The sequence below is a fragment of the Pinus tabuliformis genome, chromosome 8 (genome assembly GCF_031772625.1).
Source record: "Pinus tabuliformis cultivar Carrire ecotype Pingquan chromosome 8, CPIR1, whole genome shotgun sequence".
Lineage (NCBI taxonomy): Eukaryota > Viridiplantae > Streptophyta > Pinopsida > Pinales > Pinaceae > Pinus > Pinus tabuliformis.
Window position 1 is genome coordinate 193,368,469 of NC_142294.1, and position 21,264 is coordinate 193,389,732.

The following is a 21,264-nucleotide window of genomic DNA, read 5'->3' on the forward strand; positions in this document are numbered from 1 at the left end:
AAACCTGCTCTGATACCACTTTTGATGGCCCAGCCCTTCGGTGACGTGGACACAGTCACGTGGACTCACCTCAGGCCCCGGTGGTCACTTGTGCGCGGACAAATCTTCCGTGGATTTACCTGGCCCCCAATCCGAGGCTCATTAAGACATGTATCTACCGGTTGTTGGGTGTAGCTACCGGCTCGTCCAGTTAAGGGGTCTTCCCGCCTATGTTAAACCCTAAAGGGTTATCCTTGGCTCATTTTCCACTCCACCACTCTGCCGTTGCCCTCTCTGCGTTCCTGTGGCGATGCTCACTGTTCTGTCAGTCCAACGAACCCTATACTCTGTCGATGGTTACAGTTCCTGTTGAAATGCTATCCCTCTGCCTTCGCTGCTGTCTTCAGTGGTTCTGTTCTGAGGTTTATGGTAAGTTGCTTACGTTTTCATGGATTCTCTGTAAGAGTCTTTTCGTTTTCAATTACTGAGCTACAGTTCTGTACAGGTATCCGCGACCATAAAGCTGCCGCTCTTCCGAACTCCTTCCGCCCTCGAGGGTAAGCTTTCGTGCTATGATTTACCTTGCTCTATTACCTGTTATCGACACTTACAGGTTCTTGTGCATTTTCAGTTTATGGAACTGGGTTCTGTCTCAGCAGCCCTCCGTCGACCTGTGGGTGAGTTTACAGCTCCTTCACACTCGCACTTTGTTTGCTCTTTCGTTCTCTTATGTTGATGATGATTCTGGTTGAAATCCGGACTAACCTCACGTTGTTTCTATGTGCAGGTTGACCAGAAGGCTTGCTCACAAGGGTTTCGAGTTGTGCAGTCTTCGAATCCTTTCAAACCTGGTACCCTTTGCAAACGGGTAGGGTTTACTCCTGCTCCAGTATGTCTGTAGATTGTTCAATATGGTTGTAGCTATAGATTTCAGTTTGTTTAGGTTGTTTAGGGTTCGGCCGTGCCCTTTGTCGGCGTTTGCAGTCTCTGTGCTCTGTTCTTTTGCGTCAGTCTATGGTCTCAATACAACAAGGGTTTGGAACTTGTGCTTTACGGCGATGCCGGGGTTTAACACATGATGCTGTAATGTTTATCGATCTTTCTGTGTGCAATGACTATGAAATACTTTAATTAAGTTAATGAAAACAGAGTGGTTTGGTTTGATACCTCTTTCTTGTAAGCTTGTATATTGATTTTATGTGGCCGCGTTACTCCTCGTGTTTGGCATACAGGTTCTGTGCATTACGGCTGCAATCTGGGTTTCCTTTGATGCCTGTAACGCTCTCTGTTCTTGTAATGTTCTGCAACTTATATGCTGTTAATGTGTGACCGCCTTACTCTGTCTCGCTTGCGTACTGGTTCTGGCAATATGGACTGTGGTCTTGACTTAATGCCTGTAACGTTCTTGAATTTCTAGTTACAGTCAAAAATTCTTTCTGTCTCAATTCACTTTTAAATACAGTAAATACACAGTAACACTTATGTGCACGATATGGGAAAATTGTTAGCAATAGATTATCTCAGACAAGATTGCATTAGTTCTGTTACAGAGGGTTTTGTATTGTCTTGCTATCTCTTATTCTTTTCTTTATGAGGGGAAAAAGTCCCTGTTACATTCGTTCTTTTCCTTTTTAAACTACATGAAACATAACTGCCTACTGAACTGAATTCTGTAACTGTCACTTGTTTCTTTAAACAAAAAGTTAACTAAACAATTTTTGTTTTCCTAAGCTAACAACCAGTAACTTAAATTGTTCTGAAATAAAAAGAAACAAACATTAATTAACAAAAAACAACAGCCAATTTTGATGACCTGTCCATCCACTCCTGGAGTCTTGTCGTGTTCCTGTTTTACCGTGAGTCAGTCAGCGATCTTCTGTCTCCTTGGAGCTGGATGCTCCTGCATCATTCTCAATACAGTATTCATGCACACATAGCCTTACTCCAACTCGATCTAAACACTCCAATCAGACAGACAAACTCTCACACTTAGCTCATCATGATTTTTTTCAACTCTATTACACCTGGCTCAATGAGGAACTTCATTTACTCTCACGGGCATCTAAGATGAACTTCATTATTTCATATTGCAGCTTGAGGAGAGACATCAGGTATGCTTAAATAACTTTACAAGCTACTTCTAAGAACTCCTACAAGGCTACAAATGAAACCTCTCAACCATTGCGATGATCATTCATTGACTACATTAGATCCTCTAATACAATTCTTCTGTTAATTTCTTACAACTCATTTTTGCACTTCATTTTGGACTTTTGTTCTCAAATTGGATAACCAATCGTTTCCATAAACTGCGTTGTTATTTATAACTACTACACAATAGTCCCATGGGAAATGAGTACATTTTTTACCTTTGGTAAATAACTCTTTTACCATATCAGTGATACCCAATCCATGCAGCCATAAAAAAACCTTAATTTGATTCTTGAGTGAATTTGGAAACCAGAAAATCAAATTTCATTTTTGTCCCACCCTTAAGTTTTCGATCTCTAATCCACGTGACCTTAAGTCAAAAACAATTTTCTATGTATGGATGGGGCTTAATTGTTCCATGGTTCAAATCGACATGCCTTAACCTCTAGTTCTTATGAGTTATACATCTCATAAGTAGAATCATGTATTTCTTCCAAAAGAGAAAATTCTCACAAACCGGCCCGTTGGCATGAATCTCGTGGATATGCCACATCATCTACTGATGTCATCTTTGTCACATGGAAGTCTGTGAGTGTTTCCACATTTCACTCATATTCAACCCACTCAGCGACCCAGTAAGGCCATTTTTTTGTACCACGTGTCACATTATCAAGGTGCCACATCATCATTCTTTCCATGTCATCACCACTTGTCTCCTCGCCATTGGGCCATATCAATGCCATTGTCTACCACATGCAACATTTTTGTTGGTACAAGTTTTCTTTTTGTTGTGTCATCACCAGTTGTTTGCTTCTTCTTCTTAGTATGAAAGGGAAGTCGAGGGACCATGCTTTGGAATAGTTTCCTTCATTAAGAAAAAATGCTTACGGGTGAAAAATTCCTTTATATGTTGTGCTGGAAAGGCTTTTTTCTTCTGAGAATCTGTTCCACACTGATCCCTTCAACATACATTTCAAGTCACACACACAAAGTCATACTTTTGTAGTGTGACGGAAATTATTTCAACTAATGATGAATCACTTGCTATCTCCTAGAGTCCATCAACTATGGCAAGCTCCAAAACTTGATCCTCTATGAACCTTTTACTAGAGATATGAAACACAATGAAGTCTCTTACTATTCCATCAAATTACCACATGTCACTCTATAAGTGGTTCTATTTGCCACATGGAAAAGAACCACCTCGACACATGGAAGTGAAAAATATCCATGTCATGTGTCCATTGTTTTTCATGCCACATCATCATCATTATGACTTCACGTCCATAAAGATGTCACATCATTTTCCATCTCATCCTCGTCATCTAATTAAATACTTCCATTTATCACTTTCCCCATCATACCACATACCATCATGCTAACATACCCACCAATTGGTTGGCGCATCACCACTATCCTTGAATCACATTTCAACACCTATAACTATGCCACTTCATCATTTGTAAAGAGTGGAATCCCAGTGTATGGTGTTTTTCAGCAAATCCATTATTAATTGGAATGGCATAGAGTGTGGATTCATGTTATTTTCAGCGCTCGTAATATTTCCATCTAGTGGACTATGTATCCTCGATGTGCCCCTCATTAGTTCTTCTAGGCTACAAAAACTACTATGGTAGGTGTGAAATTGTTCGTCATGCCAATGGATGATTTTCTGTCTCCCAATATTTCTCTTCCATGCCATTATACCATTTCTAAACCTCTAGCGACTTGATGTCTTTCACTTGATAGGGAATTTCTCGTTTGGTACCTTTTGTTTGTCATCTTGTGAAATTTACTACTACGAAGTTGTCGACTATCAAGAAAATTCCCATCCTACAATTTTTGTCAACTACAACTCATGTTTATCCATGCTAAAACCTTATGCGATGCAAGTCAATTAATTGGAAAAATTGCATCCTCCACCTTCTGTCAAGCTATGGAACCAAGATGCTTTATAACGCTTGCAACTATGAAACTAACATAACTCTTTATCCCTTTGGAGCTTTTCAAGGTGCCATAAATCATTAGAAATATCTTTTTGAGGATTATGCAACCATGGACTTTGCGAGAGCACTTGAGTTGATATTCTACAATGAAAACACATTCAAAGATATAGTCTCCATCCTTAAGCTTAATTAGGTAGCAGCACCAATCAATATTCTTACCAAGGCTCCATAACCAAGCTCCAAGTCCAGTTGAATAAGAAACACACTCAACACTCAACTATTGAATGTATCAACAATTCAAATACTAGCAATAAATTGATCCGATGATTTTCATCACTGAATTTGATACCATTGTCAATGTAACATTAGCAACAATCTCTCGAGGTGAAAACCTCCTTTTTTATTGCAAAACATGAGGAAAGATTTTCACCTCAAGAGATTTTATCCCTCTTAACACTTGATTTATATGGCATTAAGATGGATCTAGGAAGTTTCTTGTCATGCACAGTCACACAACATTTTTTGAGCAACTAATTATTTTAATAATTTCAAACATGCTAAATATGTCTAAGATTAATATGGTCATTTTAATTTTAAATTTTCTCAGTTAACTCTGTTTGTTGTGATGATAGAGACCGTTGATAAATTCAATGATGATAAATGATGAAATATAAATTTCTAATGCAATATGACAATATCAAAATGTTGAATGATAGAAAATGTGAGTAATAAGAATTTATTCAATTATAAATAGTCTTCATTTTCATCAATATCATATTATATTCTTCTACTTCTCCTATCATCACATGTCTTAGGTTTACCATCTCTATATATCAATCATATAAAAAGGGTGATTGAAATCATAAACCATTCAAATATTTAAATTAAGTCATCACAGTAAACATCATACATTGCGTCTCTTTCTCTCCATTATTAATAATAGCTTTCTCCTAAGTAAATCATTATCACTTTGCAATGTTAAACCCCAAATAAATTTCAATGTTAGTTATTTTTTATTACTTCCTTCCAATGTAAATTGACTAAAAATGTTGAATTGAAAAATGGGAATAATAAGTTGTAGTCAATTATGAATAATTTATAGTTTCAAGAAGCAAACATTTCAGGCAAGTGAACATTATATTTAGGATGAAAATTCAAGAATTTTATTTATGGTTGAATTACTGTAACATATAAATCAATGCTTTATGCTTACACTGAAATCAAAGCACACTATTAATATAATTACTTTGAAATTCATATACATCATACATCTTCATACATTAAAATTAGAAATCAACATCTACAGTAAAATAAATTCATGTCGTGTGACCAATCAAATAGGGCTAGAAATCAACATTTACATTGAAATCAATGAATTTAGTGCAAGTAATCAAATAGGATTAAAATTCAACATCTACACATAAATCAATGCATCTAGTGCAAGAAATCAAATAGGATTAGAAATCAACAAGTACAAACAAATTAATGCATCTATTGCAATCAATCAAATAGGATTAGGACTCAACAAACACACTAAAATCAATGCATCTATTTTAGTAAGAAACCAGAATATTCATGCTTTTCTAAATTCAACTTCTTTTACCCTTTGTAAAATCCTTACTTCCACTTCCTCTATGGTTAATAATATTTGATATTATATAATACTATATAATATTTGTATTTGTATTTTTGTGTTTCTTTCTTCTTCCCTCACTCTCCCACCCCCATCTTGGTGTCTATCTCCCTCACTCTCTCTTTCTCTCTCCCACGCTCCCTCCCTTCCTCATCTCTCTTTGTTTCTCTCTCCATATCTATCTATCTATATCTCCCCTCTCTCTATCTCTCTCTCTTCTTCCCTCCTTGTCCCCGACCCCTGCCCCCATTTTGGTCTCTATCACCCTCACTCTCTCTTTCTCTCTCTCACCCTCCCTCTCTTCCTCATATCTCTTTCTTTCTCTCTCCATATCTATCTATCTCTCCCCTCTCTATCTCTCTCTTATTCTCTCTCACCCCCAGTACAGCTATATCTCTATCTCCTTCCATTTCTCCTTCTTTGTCTCTCTATCTCATGAGCCAAACATACACACTCACTCTCTCCATATCTATCTGTCTCACTCTATCTGTCCCTCTTCCTCTCCCCCTCTCTCTCTTTCCCATCTCTCTCTCTCTCTCTTGCCCTTCTCTCTATCTCTGTCCCCTGATCTCTCTCTTCTCTCCTTCACTCCTCTCTTTCTCACTCGCTCTCCATATCTCCCTTTTCTCTTCATATCTCTCTCTCTATCTACACCTTCCTCTCTTTATGTCTTTCTCCTTCCCTCCCTCTCTCTCCTGCTCCAACTCCATCTCTCTATCCAACCCTCTCACCTTCTATATTTCATGTACTCTCTATCCATTTCTCTCCCACCTCCCTTTGTCTCTCCCCCCATGTCTCTCTCTCTCTCTCTCTACCCTCTAACTCTGTCACTATCTCCTCCGTCCATCTTACTTTCTCTCTGCCTCTCCCCCTCTCTCTATCTTTCTCCTTTTCCCTCTCTCCCCCGCTCCATCCATATGACCGTGAATTGTCATTATGTTTAATCAATAATATATATACAAGTTCTAATATAATGATACTTATAACAAAGATTATTATTATTATAATATATAGGAATAATAATAATGAATATTATTGATTATTATACCCATAATAATATTTAAAAAAATAACTTGTTAAAAAAAATATTATATTAACTTTACATTGGTAGCTTTTTGTCTTACATTTTACATTTATATATGTTTTAATTTGAATATTAATTAAAAAATATAAATCGAACCTTATATTAATACATTTTCTATATTTATGTTAAATGTTTACACGCACATACACCACTACAACATAACCCTATATTGAGCTGTAAAATACCTCTTGACACAAAAATGATATATACATTACTTAAAATTTATATTTTAAAATATAAAATAAGATATATAATTGAAAAATTTTAATATAAAATTTATAATATATAACTTAAATTAATGAATTATTAATTAAAAATTAAAAACCAAATTCAAAATAAATTTAGAAAATATAAATTAAACACTTTATAATCCCAACACATTCAAAAGGATCATTGGGCTTGTAGTATGCTCTAAAATCACTTTTATTTGGATAAGAGCTCGTCTTCCTTGGACTTAAGGAATCATGTTAACGACCTAATGTTCACAAGCATCTGGTAAGAGTGAAAGCCTACCTCATTACTGACCATGAGCAAGTTATTCTTATAACATTGATGAGCAAGTTAAGGCGGAATGGTTTTCCTTGAATAACATTAGTCAGTCGACCTACATTCGACCTACATTCACAGATAAAAATAAATTATTCTTATCTTCACTGTTCATTTAACAACTCACTTATGATAAACTTTCTCACTCTATAAAAAAAAATACATTTAAACAAATCATATATTTTTTTCACCGTATCCAAAAACACATTTTGTACCATAAGAATTCTCCCTTACTTTAATATTAAGTAAGAATATGATAGAGCATTTAATAAATTAACTAGATTTGTCTCCATGTGATAATGGAACCTACACAAGGTTCCCATTCATGTCTGTACAAAAATAAGGGATGAAGTCACGTTTGAGAAAGTCAAAGTAGAGATAAATAAGATCTTTACGATCATGTTCATCATTATGTCATCCCTATATTCACACATCTCTTTGGTTACGGGGACGACACATTGTGTCTATATTCTTTGGAAAATATTATAATAATATTATGATGATACTAAAATGGACTAATAATATTACCGTGTATTTACTATTTGCAAAATTTTACACTCGATTTTTAATTATGTTGGATATGGTAACAAATGACGATAAGCTAGGTAAAGTCAGGAATTGATTTATGGTTAATAACGAAAGATGTGAACTTCCAAAAAAATATTCTTTTGATAATGATTACAATAAGTTAATACTGTGCTATGTTGCAAACATAATAAAAAATTCATGAAATAAAGAGAAACATAATAAAAAATCATGAAATAAAGATAAATCTAATAAAGGCTACTATATATATTGTGCTCGTAAAAAGTTTTTTTTTTTTTACTTTTTAGTGTATTTGGAATAATATACTGATATTTTATTACATATAATGAATATAAATATATAGGCTTTAATGGGTAATTTTATAAAATTTAGCTTTTAATGTTTTATTTCTATTTTAGGTAAGATGGCTTATGGTGTCTTACTCTCAAGTAAAGTTTCATTAATTTAATATCGTCAATTTATTCATAATAAGTAGGGATAGAAATAAAATCTAGTGACCAGTTTTAAATGGTTAGGTATACTAGTTTTAAATGGTCAGGTATACTAGTAAGTATTGATTATTTACTATTAGTAAGTGTATAAATTTGTATAATAGTTATTTTTTGTAATGATATATGGTAAGAAAGTTACATGAGTAAGATGGTTGATTAGTCTAAATTGTCTCTTTGTGTAATAAAATAATTTTTTTTATTCCTATTTTTTTATCTTATTTTTTATAATCTTATATTTTTACAACAACAACTATGTGTATATATGTGTATATGTTTTGTTGTTTAAATAATTGAAATGAAATAACAAAAGAAAAATGGATTAGCTACCAAAAATAGGGTTAGAGTTTAATCTATTATCTTTATGTGTAACTATGACCACGAATATATCCTCTTTATTAAAACTCATTTCATGTATTTTTTCATTCAAGGAACAAAAGTTATTGAAGCCTAATAAATGATTTCATGAAAGTAAAAGACAATAAAAGTGGGAGTAACAACTCCTTAATTATTGGGATTGTTGTTTAGAAATAATATCTAGTTGGAAGGGTTGTTTCTTTTGTCCATAGAAACTATTTTTCCACTATATATACGATTTCATCCATTAGCTTGAGTACCTAAGAAATTTAGAGATGTAATCTAAATTTAAAGGAGAGGAGACCATATCTTAATACAATAGGGTGAATCTCGTATGTCAAATGACATTGTAACCTTTGTTATGTCACTCTTATCACAATCCATCTTACATCAAGTGGTATCACTATTAATTGCGACATTGGGAGAGGTAAATTAGACTTGCAAAGAAAATGATAAATATATCTAGGAGATAATGAGACACTAAATACAAAGAAAGTGTTGTTGAACAAGGCGAGGAGTGCATTACAAAAATATAGTAGAGATGAGGACATTTGTAAGTGAATGTGGTGTTTAATAGATGTTTGGATTTTGTGTGAAATGTGAGAGTGTTGAATGCCTCTCTATGAGAATTGAATATGTTGATAGAAAATCAATAAAGGTAACTTGAATAAGGGAAAGAGGGTAAAATGATGCAGGAAAAAAAATCATTGAGGCAATTTGCATGAGAAAACTAAATGTATTGTGAAGAGTGGTCTTCTAGTAGTGGAACTACAAAGAGATGATGTTATTACAAACGTAACAATGGAATATATATAGATGGGAAATGACTAACATAATATTTTAGGTTTTGATGTGTCATTGGTGATGAAAACAACAATTTTCTTAAAGAATTGTAGTGATAATCAAACAAAAGATGCAACAAGGATGTTGCCAAAGTTTAGGAGAAGATGAGGTGGAGATGAAAATTAGTAGTGAAATTTAGAATAATAGTGAATGCTTGAAAATGAAAAAGAACATGATGACACATTCCTAATAGAGAAGGAATTGTAGCAAGAAAATTTGATGTCATAGAATGAGGAAGATGAAGAGGTCTAGTAGCAAGTGGATATGCTAATGAAGAATATGAAAACATGTAGTAGCAAGCATATATTTAGAGTTGATATAGATATGTTATAACCGCAAATTGGTGGTAGAGAGAAGAAAGTGTATATAACTCTAATATGCATGTGATGTAATGTAGAGTTAACGAAATGAGTGGACAATGCCTTCTATTGAATCACCAATTTAGAATCTTTCTCACCATTCAGAACACCAAATTTTTCTGTAATTCATCTTACTCCTTTTCTTTTATGTTACCAGTCTTATTGCATTTATTCATAGATCTACCATGACAATCTTGCAAATGTTAATTTACTTAATTTCCATTACTTTCCTTTGTTTAATAAAATAGAAAGGATTATGCTTGATTTTACTAATGAATATTTTGTCTATCACTCTTCTTGTAACTCTTATGTAGTTCCAGTAGCCAACCTCCAAGTTTGCCATATTTAAGTAGCTCCAGGTGGAACACTGAGACATGTGTTTTGTTTATGCAATTGGTGACATTGTTTCATGTTGTCTAGAATGTACCTAGGTAAATTCCACATTGTATCAAGTGACTAAATTTTGGAGTGATTTACGAGGAAACGAACAATAATATTGGAAAGCCGAGACATGGGGTTTGTCCATAGAATCCACAAAAATGTGGCAGATGAGTGATTTCCCTATAATGTGTGTTATTTTAGAGCTACTTGTGGTTATTTCAAGGGTACCTTTCTAGTTGCAACAATTCCGAAACTACATCTCAAACAAACAAACCAACTAACCAAACAAACCAACTCCAACCTATTCTTAACTAATTGTATGTCAAAAAGCTTAAGTGTCATGAATTTTTATATAAACGAGCTCTTCCAAAAATGACAGAAACATAATATTTTGTAATTTGTCCATAGTTTCATAATCCATATTTGAGGAGATTGGTTTCAATCCAACTATTGCTTCTATATATAAATATATGAACATAAATAGTTTTGACAGTTATGTTAGCTAGGAATTAGATCAAATAGGAGTTCTTGTTGTCAAATAATCTATGTAACCTTGATATATCATCATTAGGAGTTTTTGGCAATTATATAACCTTGATTTAATGTCTAGATTAATGACAAATTACTGAAGTTAGTACCTAAGATTTTTAACAACAAAACTTATTCTTTCTAATGTAGTTTCTTAGGAAGTGTGATGCAGGTTGTGTGGGTCCATCAACTCAACCCATGATACTATGTTTTATTTATTATTGTAGCATAGCCTAGAACATTAGTTTAGAATGTAATCCATTTTTCATTCAATTTTATAGATCAATGAGTGTTTGTTTCTTAGTTTTTCAAATGTTCAAATGATTACAATTGTTTTTTGGTTGTAAGAGTGAGATTGATAATTTAGGGGATATCTTGCATGTTTCAACCCTCCTATTTTCATTACTATTTGGTCCCACTAAGGTGATAGATTTGTAAATTTTCAAACAATATATTTATGTGCAACCCTAGTGATCACCATTTCTTAACTCTTTTCTCTTCCCTTGTTTTAATATACATTGTTGTTTGCTACAGGTTATTTTCTAAAGGGGAAACAATATGCATTATAACTCTTCCTCAACTACATGAACACTCTACTAGATCATTTTGAAATATTGCAACTTCTAGTGAAGGGACCCTGTATTGATGCGCAGATAGGACACATCTCTTAGATTTCCATTGTTTGTTTCCATCTTGTAGTATAGGTTCAAAATCCTATTGATGCTTTGAACTCTACACGTAATATGTAGAATATCTAAATTTATAACTCCTAATAAATAATTTATGTTGGAATTAATATGAAATTAGTTTGACCAACATTTTGATTCCGTTCTTAGGGAGGTGCATAAAGGGTTACACCATCACTAGTCTAGTTTTTCTTGTAAGTGCATGTTCATAATTTCCCCAACTCCTAAGATTTGAATGAGTGATAAGATAAGACTACATGTAAGAACATATGTTATGCCTTTGGTGAGTCTTTATCAACCTTTATCATGTTGGTATAATGTGTTTCTTCTTTGAAAGTATGTTTTCTTATATTTTGATTCATGGAAAGGAAGAATATAACTCATGTCAATAGAAAACTTAATGACAACAAGGTATTTGTACTCTGAGGGTGTCAAAGTACATGATAAATTTTTATTTGAAATTGTTTTCCCTTAGAATATTTATTTATTTCTTGAACAATTTTTTTTCATGCTCTTCTTATGTTTTACGAACCCCCATACACTAATCCTTGTGCTAGACAAGGATCAAGAACTAATAAGAAGAAATTAGAATTGATCAAGATTTTTAAAGAATGTTGCTCCAATATTATTCTCATATTCCAACCATAGCTGAAAAAAATTCTCCCTCTAAGAAGAGTGAATCCTGCTAGCAATGAAGAGCACATCTTCCTCTCTATAAATGATAGAAGAAAACAATACCCATGAGGCACCTCTAAAAGAAGATCAAGAAACCCTCTTTGATCATCCTTTCCAATCTACTAAGGAGACCAAAATATCATTGATAAAATTTAACAAAGCGTATCCTTTGGACCCACGGATCAAAGACTTACTAACATTCCTGTAATCAAATCTAAGATGCACTCAAGAGACCAACGATTTGATGATAAAAGATTTGCATGGCATGATAGAGGAGGACATGAATATGATAAGCCTTAGCTACTTTTCACTTATTGTAATTATTATAACTATTTTTTGTAATCAAATAGAATAAGATTTAGACATATTTATAGAGCTAAATAAGGATATTTCTTGGGATTAGAAGGAAGCTTGAGTTAACTAAATGAAATCCTGTTGGGTGTGGAGCTTGATTATCTTGCTGATTTCTTTTTGTTACAATCGTGTCTGATCTTTGTTCCTAAAGGGGAAATGATGCCACCCATTTAATCATTGTTAGGGGTTCTAAGGGGTGCGATGATGAACTTTATTAGCCCTTGCCCCCGCCCCCTGGATGGGGTTCAAGGGTGGTGCCCCCAAAGCTAAAAATGGATGAAAATTTTCATTGTAAAATATTGTAATTTCGTAGACAATCTGGGATGTACATTAGGCGGATGACTTGACAGTACAACTTATGTTTAATTTAAGGTCTTTTCCCCCAGAAGTCAACCCCTCAATTTATACGATGGTATTGTATTGTGGATGTGTATTATTATCTTGAGGGAGAAATAGAGAGAAGACTGTGTCAGAGCAAAGAGGAAATTACAAAAGATCACATCTCTTCATTTTTTTGGATAATATAAAATGAAGGACTAAGTATTTCTCCATGGATGTAGTTCAACTTGGGTGAACCACATATATCTATGTCTCTATTGTTTTATGCATTTTTGTATATTTATTTTCCATAATATTTTGTGTATTTCATTGCTCTATTACTTAATTTATAACAATTGGTATCAGAGTTGAATGTCTATTTGGCTAATAAAATCACAAGAAAGAAGGGTTCCTGGTTCAAGTGGGAGCAATGGCGGAAGATGGTAGGTTTAGGGTTGAGAAATTTAATGGCCAAAACTACGAGTTCCTAAAGATTTGGATGAAATATTATCTGTATAAGAAATATATGTACCTACCATTGAGCAGAAAATCAAACAAGTCATTGAGTATGATGGACGTAGAATGGGATATTCTAGAAATAAAGGCACTAGGAACAATATGATTGTCTGTGGCAGCATCAGTGTCATTCAATATTTCAAAGGAAATGACAACATAAGGTTTAATGGCATCATTGGACAAACTATACGAAAAACCCTTGGCCTCAGATAAGGTATTTCTTATGAAGCGTTTATTTAATATGAAGATGTCAAAAGGTGTATCTATTGCTGATCATTTAAATAAATTTAACATGGCTACAAGTCAGTTAGGCTTTGTAGGGGAAAATTTTTATGATGAAGTTAGGGCTCTGTTATTTCTGTGCTCATTTCGAGAAACTTTGAATGGCTTATTTATAACTATTGGTAAATTTGTCTCTAGATATAATACTTTAAAGTTTGATGATGTTTTTGGTGCCATCCTTAGCGAGGAATTGCAATGGAAAAGCTCCAGTGAGAGACCATGTAATTCTTTGACCACAAATACTAGGGGAAGAAAAATGGAACAAGGAAGGAGACCAGAAAATTGGAGTAAGTCAAGAAAAGGGAGATACAATTCTAGATTAGTGATAGTGTGTTGGAAAGGTGGGAACAAAATGACACCTAAAGAGAGACTAAAAATATGGAAATGGAAAAGGAGGTGGAAAACAATAGAACAATCATGAAGCGAATGTGACAAGTGATGTGTTGCAAGATGCTTTGATTCATTCATTAGAGAATATAATTGATTCATGGGTTGTAGATTTAGGGGCTTGATTCCATGCCACACCTAAGAGGAAACATTTCCATGACTATGTTCAAGGAGATTTTGGATAGGTTCATTTGGGTGATGATAAACCTTGTAAAATCATTAGAAGGGGTAGGGTTTTTATAAAGAAATAAAATGGAAACCAATGGATTTTGAAGGAGTTAAGGCATGTTCCACATGTGAAGAAAAAACTAATTTGAATAGGGAACTTAGGAGGCAAAGGTTGTGTAACTACATTCACAAACAAAACTACATTCACTAAAGGAGCTCGATAGTAGTAAAAGGATACAAGGTTGGTATATTGTATTTATGCAATAGTATTTATAATTATGTTAATTATTTAACCTCTACAGGAGAAGATACAAGACTCTAGAATCATAGGCTCAGGCACATAAGTGAGAAGGGGATGCAGATTCTTCACCTAAGAAATTTGTGATCAGGTTTGAAGCATGTTGATTTGGATTTCTATGAAAATTATATTTATGGAAAATAGAAGAGAGTTAAGTTTATAAAAGTTGGGAAGGAAAAGACGAACAAAAAAAAAATGTGCATACATATGTATGGGTCCATAGTCATGTATCATCTCTCGGTGGATCTCACTATTATGTTACTTTTATGGATGATGCAACTAGGAAACCCTAGATTTATTCTATTTGAGATAAATTTGATACTTTCAATAAATTGAAAGCTTTGGTTGATAATGAGACAGGAAAGAAGCTTAACTTTCTCAAATCATACAATGAAAGTGAATATTGTAGCAAAGAGTTTGATTACTATTGTTCAGAGTACAGAATTCATAGAGAGAAGATAGTTTCAGGAAAACCACAGGAAAATGACATGTCAGAAAGGATGAACATGATAATCACGGAGTATGCAAGGTACATGAGATTGCATGTAGGATTTCCCTTACAATTTTGGGTAGATGTTGTAGATATTATTTTTATCTAATAAACATAATGCATTCAAGTTCCTTGGATGGTGGTATTCTAGAGAAGGCATGGACAAGTAAAAATATAAACTACTCATTTTTAAAGGCTTTCAGTTGTGAAGACTTTGTCCACATAAATAATGAAACTAGAAGAAATGCTGAGAAAAATTCAGAGAAATATACCTTTATTGGATATGGTGTAAATGATTTTGGTTAACACTTATATGATTACGAAAATCACAAAATAATTAGTAGCAGAGATGTCATATTCAATGAAATGATCTTGTATAAGGATCAAATTTAGGGAAATAAATAGGAAAAAGAAATAAAATATTACACGATGCTTGATGAGATTACAGAAAAAATAAAGGTGCCCAAAAATCATAATTATCAACAACCATAATGACAGCAACAACCACAACCAGAACAGGCATCTCAAACACCTGAAAATGGTGTTGGAAGATAAACTAGGATAAGTAGACCCCCTGAACGATACTCTCATGCATGATATTATAAATCATTGATTGATTCTAGCGAACTAGAAATATATCAACAAGCAATGCAGGTAGAAACCAAGAATAAGTGGGAGAAAGACATGGAAGAAGAGGTGGCCTCATTGATGCATAACTAGACGTGGCATTTATTTAAGTTGCATGTAAGTAAAACATCATTGTAGAATAAATGGGTTTACATGTTGAAGGAAGAAGATGGAAATAAACAAAGGTATAAAGCTAGAGTTGTGGTGGATGGGTTTGCACAAAATTAATCTATAGACTTTGATGAAATTTTTACTCCTCTTGTTAAAATGACTTCAATCAAAACTATTTTAAGTCTAGTGGCAACAAAATATTTGCATCTTGAGAGGTTAGATGCAAAGACAACATTTCTCCATGGTGATTTGGAAGAAGAAATATATATGCATCAACCACAAGGGCATGAGGTCAAAGCTAAGGATAAGTTAGTGTGAAAATTGAACAAGAGCTGGTATAACTTGAAACTGGCTCCAAGGAAATGATATATAAAATTTGAAAGCTTTATATTTGATCAAGGTTATACTAGATGTCATCCTGATCATTGTATTTATCTTAAAAATAGAAATGATGGCATCTATATTAGATTGTTATTGTATGTAAATGACATCCTTATGGTAGGGTCTAACATGAAAGAAATAAATGTACTTAAAGGAAATTTGGCAAGTTCATTTGCAATGAAGGATTTGGGTGTTACAAAACAAATCCTTGGTGTGAGAATAAGTAGAGACAACAAAAATTGAAAATTAACATTATCTCTCAGTGAGTACATAAAAAAGGTGTTGGAAATATTTAATATGCAGAATGAAAAACTAGTGATTAGAACCTTGGCTAGACATTTCAAACTAATTAAGGAGATGTGTCCCAAGACTCCGGAAGAGATGGATTATATGTGTAAAGTTCCATACGCATTAACAATTGGAACCTTAATGTATGCAACGGTCTGCATAAGGCGTGATATTGCACATGTAGTGGGAGTTGTAAGAAGGTATATGAAAAATCCAGGAAAATAGCATTTGATGGAAGAAAAGTGGATTCTCAAGTATTTGAGAGATACCACAAATCAAGCATTATGATATGGCAGGTGATAGAGATAACATGAGGAGAACCATAGGGAATGTGTTTACTATTGTTGGAAGAGCTTCTAGTTGGGTTTAAAAATTGCAAAACATTGTTCCACTTTCAACAACAAAAGCAGAGTATGTTGTTTCTACAGAGGCTAGTAAAGAAATGATTTGGTTACAAAGGTTTATGGATGAATTGGGAAAGAAGCAAGATATGGGAAGGTTATACAATGAAAACTAGAGTGACATTCATCTTGCAATGAACTCAACATTTCATTCCAAGAATAAAAATATATAAGTCAAGTACCAATTAATAAGTTCAATTTTGGAATATTGAGAATTGAAGTTGCAAAAAATACACACTAGCCAACATCCCACAGATATGTTAACAAAAGTTGTAACCAGTGAGAAAATAAGATTCTGATGCAGGAGCATTCAGCCAAAGGAAATCATTGTAAATAATAGACATAGGGGGGTCATGCATTTTAGGAATTAGTTTCCTAAGTAGTAATTAAATGTGATTTAATTAGATAAGAACATGAATAGTCCCATGATTCTAGGAGTAAGGGAGAGCTTTTAGGCATAAATAAAATAGATGTGGATAAGGAGGCTTTTTCTTTTAAAACAGAGAAAAGATGGAATAAAGCCTCAAGATGCTTTTTACCATATATGTATGCATGTAGAAGCTTTAAGCTTCAAGGATCCGATTCAGTGTTTCTATATATATGTATGTAAGCCTACGGGCAAAAGGAGGCCACTAGAGTTGATAATCGGGCCTGTGAGAGAGTGAGGATTTTATATCAGACTTATGTGTCTGTGCATGTGTGTGAGCGACACTGAGGAGTCTTGGATGTAACCTGCTTTTACATTAATATATATGCAGAGTTGATTCCTGTTGTGTCGATTATGTTGGAAATTATTTCATGATGTATGAATTATTGTGAGTTCGTAGGAATTCTGCAGGAACCAGAGGATGTAATTCCTTAAGAGGAATCACAGAGAGTTCTTTGAGACAAGTTGCAGCAATTCAGAAGAATCGAATGGGAGCCTTGAATCCATTAAAGAAGTGAAGTACTACAGTGATGCATGATTTATGCGTTTAGGGTAGTTTACCCTTCACTACTGCTTTCGTAGGCTCTCTAAGTCCTTTCATAAACCTCAGTGGATATCTCTGTTTACATAGAGGATTAATGATATTCCCTTAAGCTGGACAGTGTGGCAGACGTGAAATCTTATTAAGATTGGTCCAGACCCATATCGGGTCTGAAATCCTATTATCGCATCAGAGGAGAGGCTTTAAGACTGCCGAAGTGTAAGCTTCGACAACCTAGAGCGAAAACCATTATAAAAGCCGGGTATAAGGGCCATCGGGTCCGTAGAAACCTTCTGTTGCATCGGAGGTAGCGATTAATGAAATCGCCGAAATATTTCGGACCCAAAATCATTATAGAGCGGTTTTTTAAAGGGCGTCGGGTCCGCAGACCCATTACGTTATAACTTGCTGATAACAACCACCGATATATATCGGACCCAAAATCCATATAAAAGGGAGCATAAGATGTGTCGGGTCCGCACCGCGTCAGAGATTGGGGGTTAAGGGATTTAGTGTGACCGCCGATAACCGGACCCGTCGATAATTATAACGGCGGGGACATAAATTTTGAAATCCGTGAATGTTCATTAGAGTGGGATTTATATGGTTCTCCATGTTTTGTATTATATATGGCCGTGGGGGTTTTGAAACTTAACACTCATATTGTAATGTTTGCAATGTTTGAGGTTGCGGGACTTTAAGGCTTAGTCCGATAGTTATACATGGTTAATAAATGGGTGGTGGCTTCCGATAGATGCAAAGGCGCCGATAGTTATAAAGGAAGGTTTTAATTGTAATTCCATGGTTATACAAGGCTTAACGCCTAGAGTGCTTCCGATAAGGCCTGTGGATATAAACCACAGGTCAAGGGCTGAGATTTATTTAAAGAAAGGGATTTTGGGCTTATACCCAGATCTCTTTTCATCAAGTGGTATCAGAGCAGGAGAAGTTTCCTACGGGGAGAAGATTTCAGAAAGGAAAAGTGGTATCAGAGAAGGATTGAGGTAAAAGCAGCATTACTGTCAGAATAGAAATAAAGCATGGAAGATTTCTTTGAAGAGGAACATGCACACGGGAAAAGGGTAATGAGCAGAATGATAAAAGACTACAGTGGGAGATTGTAGCAGTTCTAGCAGAAGCTTGGAGCGAACAGGAATAGAGAATTCCTTAAGGGAAAGAGAAAGCAAGATTGCTTAATGCGAGGAAAAAAGACTTGAGAACCCAACCAAAGGACAAGCCATTCAAGGTGCAGAAGAATGGGTGAAACAATATCATGCTGAGATCTTGAAAGAGAGGTAATATGTTATGTTCTATTTTAAATTAAGAATGTGTGTTTATGCTAATGCACATATGACAACAAGAGAAGTTGTGCGAGAAGAACCAGATGTGTTCTTAAAGACAGAGTAAGGAGAACACTCTTATAGAGAAGTGGCAGTGAACCTGAAGAATCTAATAAGAAATTGGATAGAGAGGACAACTGAAGTGTTCTCAGAAAAGAGTGGGAGATTGCAGAAGCCTAGAAGGATTAAAGGTGTTGCTCAGGAAGAGGTTCCAGATAGAGGACCCGTGCTTACCAAAAGACTAAGTGAGGAGAGCTTAGTGAGGTAATATTGCAGCCAGGAGGACTAGTTGTTGCAGAGGCTTGTTGCAAAGGAGCTCATGAAGAAAGAAGAGAAGAAGATGACTATTGATAGTCATAGCAGAGTTTCAGGAAAAAGCCACAGTAGAGGACATAAGAAAGAGGTTGCCAAGGCAAATGGAAAGAAGATGAGTCAAGAGGAAATTGACAAAGAGGTTGCTGAACTAAAAGAACAACTCATTGCATTAAGGAGAATCCTTGAGGAAAGCTAGAGACTAGGATGGGTCTTAAGCAAGAAGCCAGTAAAGTGGCATAAGTTGCAGAGAATGTTGCAACAAAAGCAAGTGAAGTGGCTGAAGGGAAAACTCAAGGAAGTTGAAATGGAAGAATTCATTTGTGAACCAGAACAAGGAGAATTTCTGGGAGATAGTGAAGATGAAGACTTGAAGACTGAAACTTCAAGGAAGACCAAAGGGTCACATGGTTTTAAATCTGACAATTTGTGTATGTTTGCAGGTGAAAGACAATTGGCTGATATTGTCATGAAGAAGGGAAAAGACCAGCAGAATCAAAATTTTGTTCTGGAAGAGCATGAGATAGATAGATCTCATATACAGCTAGAAAAGATGATCATGGAGGATCAGAGGAATGCCATAGAGAAGAGATGACTGCAGAAGTTCGAGAAAGAGAGATTGTTGTAATGAAGGTACAATTGCAGGTACTGGATATATGGATGCAAGAGCAGGAAAATCAAAATAGAAAATGGATCTTTCCACTGAAAGGAAAGAGAGCGATTTGGAGACAATTGCAGAGGAGGTTGAGGCAAATTGTGATTGCCTTTTTAACAAAGGAACTTAGAGTTCTTGAGCCAGAGATGGAATTTGAAGATTCCAAATGCACATTTGTTCAGAAGGAAGTAATGGAGGAAGCAATCAAGACTAAAAAGTCTTGTGATTTAAAAACTAATGAGTTGTGCATGTTTGCAGGTACAGTACAGGGAGATGAACAAGCTTTAGAGTTTGTTCAAGAAGAGTTGAATCTGAAGGCTGTTCAGATCGATGATGAGTTAGCAAGATCTCAGAAGGAGATGAAGAAAAAGGAGTCTAATCAGGATGTTGATGCAGAAAGAGAAGGACCAGCTGATGATTGGTCAAGCACTAGGGAAGGTATGGAAAATCATGTGAAGTTTCCAAGCTCTACTCCTAATGAAGTTGTCGATTTGTATAGGAAACTAGATCTCTAGAGAAGAGAGTTGGAGAGACAGAGGACTTATGTGCAGGTTAATTTGTTGAAGAAGCAAGGGAAGAGAGTTTTTATGAATGACAGTCATGAAGCAGAAGATGGTAAGAAGGAGAGACTTGCTAACACTCTCATGATGAATGCAAATCAGCATACTGATGTACTGATAGAGGAGTCGGAAAAGAACTCAGAGCAGCATACTAAAGTGTTGCCAGAGAAAGCTGAGGAGAGAGCCAGTGAAGATTTTCTAAGTCCTGAAAAAGGCTTGGAGCTGCAGAGAGAAAACTTGGTGACTGAGTCGACAAGTGAGACTAGTGGGTCTTGTGATTTTGATGTTGACAACTTAATTGTGTTTACAGGTAAGAAAGAGGACAGTCCATCATTTGGAATTGTCCTGGAAGGAGGAGAACAGTTGCAGAAATAAGATGAGACAGTCATGTCTCATAAGCAGAGGTTTGTTACCATGGGTGACAAAACAGAGTTGGCTTTTCTATATAGCCAAAAGAAGATGGGGGGACAAAATTTTGAAGCTGCTACAGTAGTACAGGATGAAGCTACAGTGGTTGAAGAACTTGATTTGATTGCCAGAATCAATCAAGATGATGATGGACAATTTCTGAAGATTGTCAAAGAGGAAGATTGACGTTATGCTGGA

The 21,264-nt window shown here is 34.8% G+C and overlaps 1 protein-coding gene across 1 annotated transcript; it reads left to right on the forward strand.

Annotated features, from left to right (window-relative positions):
* The first annotated feature begins 237 nt into the window (after positions 1 to 237).
* Positions 238 to 20,386, forward strand: LOC149234791 (uncharacterized). The gene is made up of 4 exons (XM_089368383.1): positions 238 to 408; positions 485 to 652; positions 767 to 868; positions 20,357 to 20,386. Exons 1-4 carry the CDS (start codon positions 406 to 408, stop codon positions 20,384 to 20,386), a joined length of 303 nt encoding a protein of 100 aa, XP_089224509.1. The 5' UTR covers positions 238 to 405.
* The last annotated feature ends 878 nt before the right edge of the window (positions 20,387 to 21,264 follow it).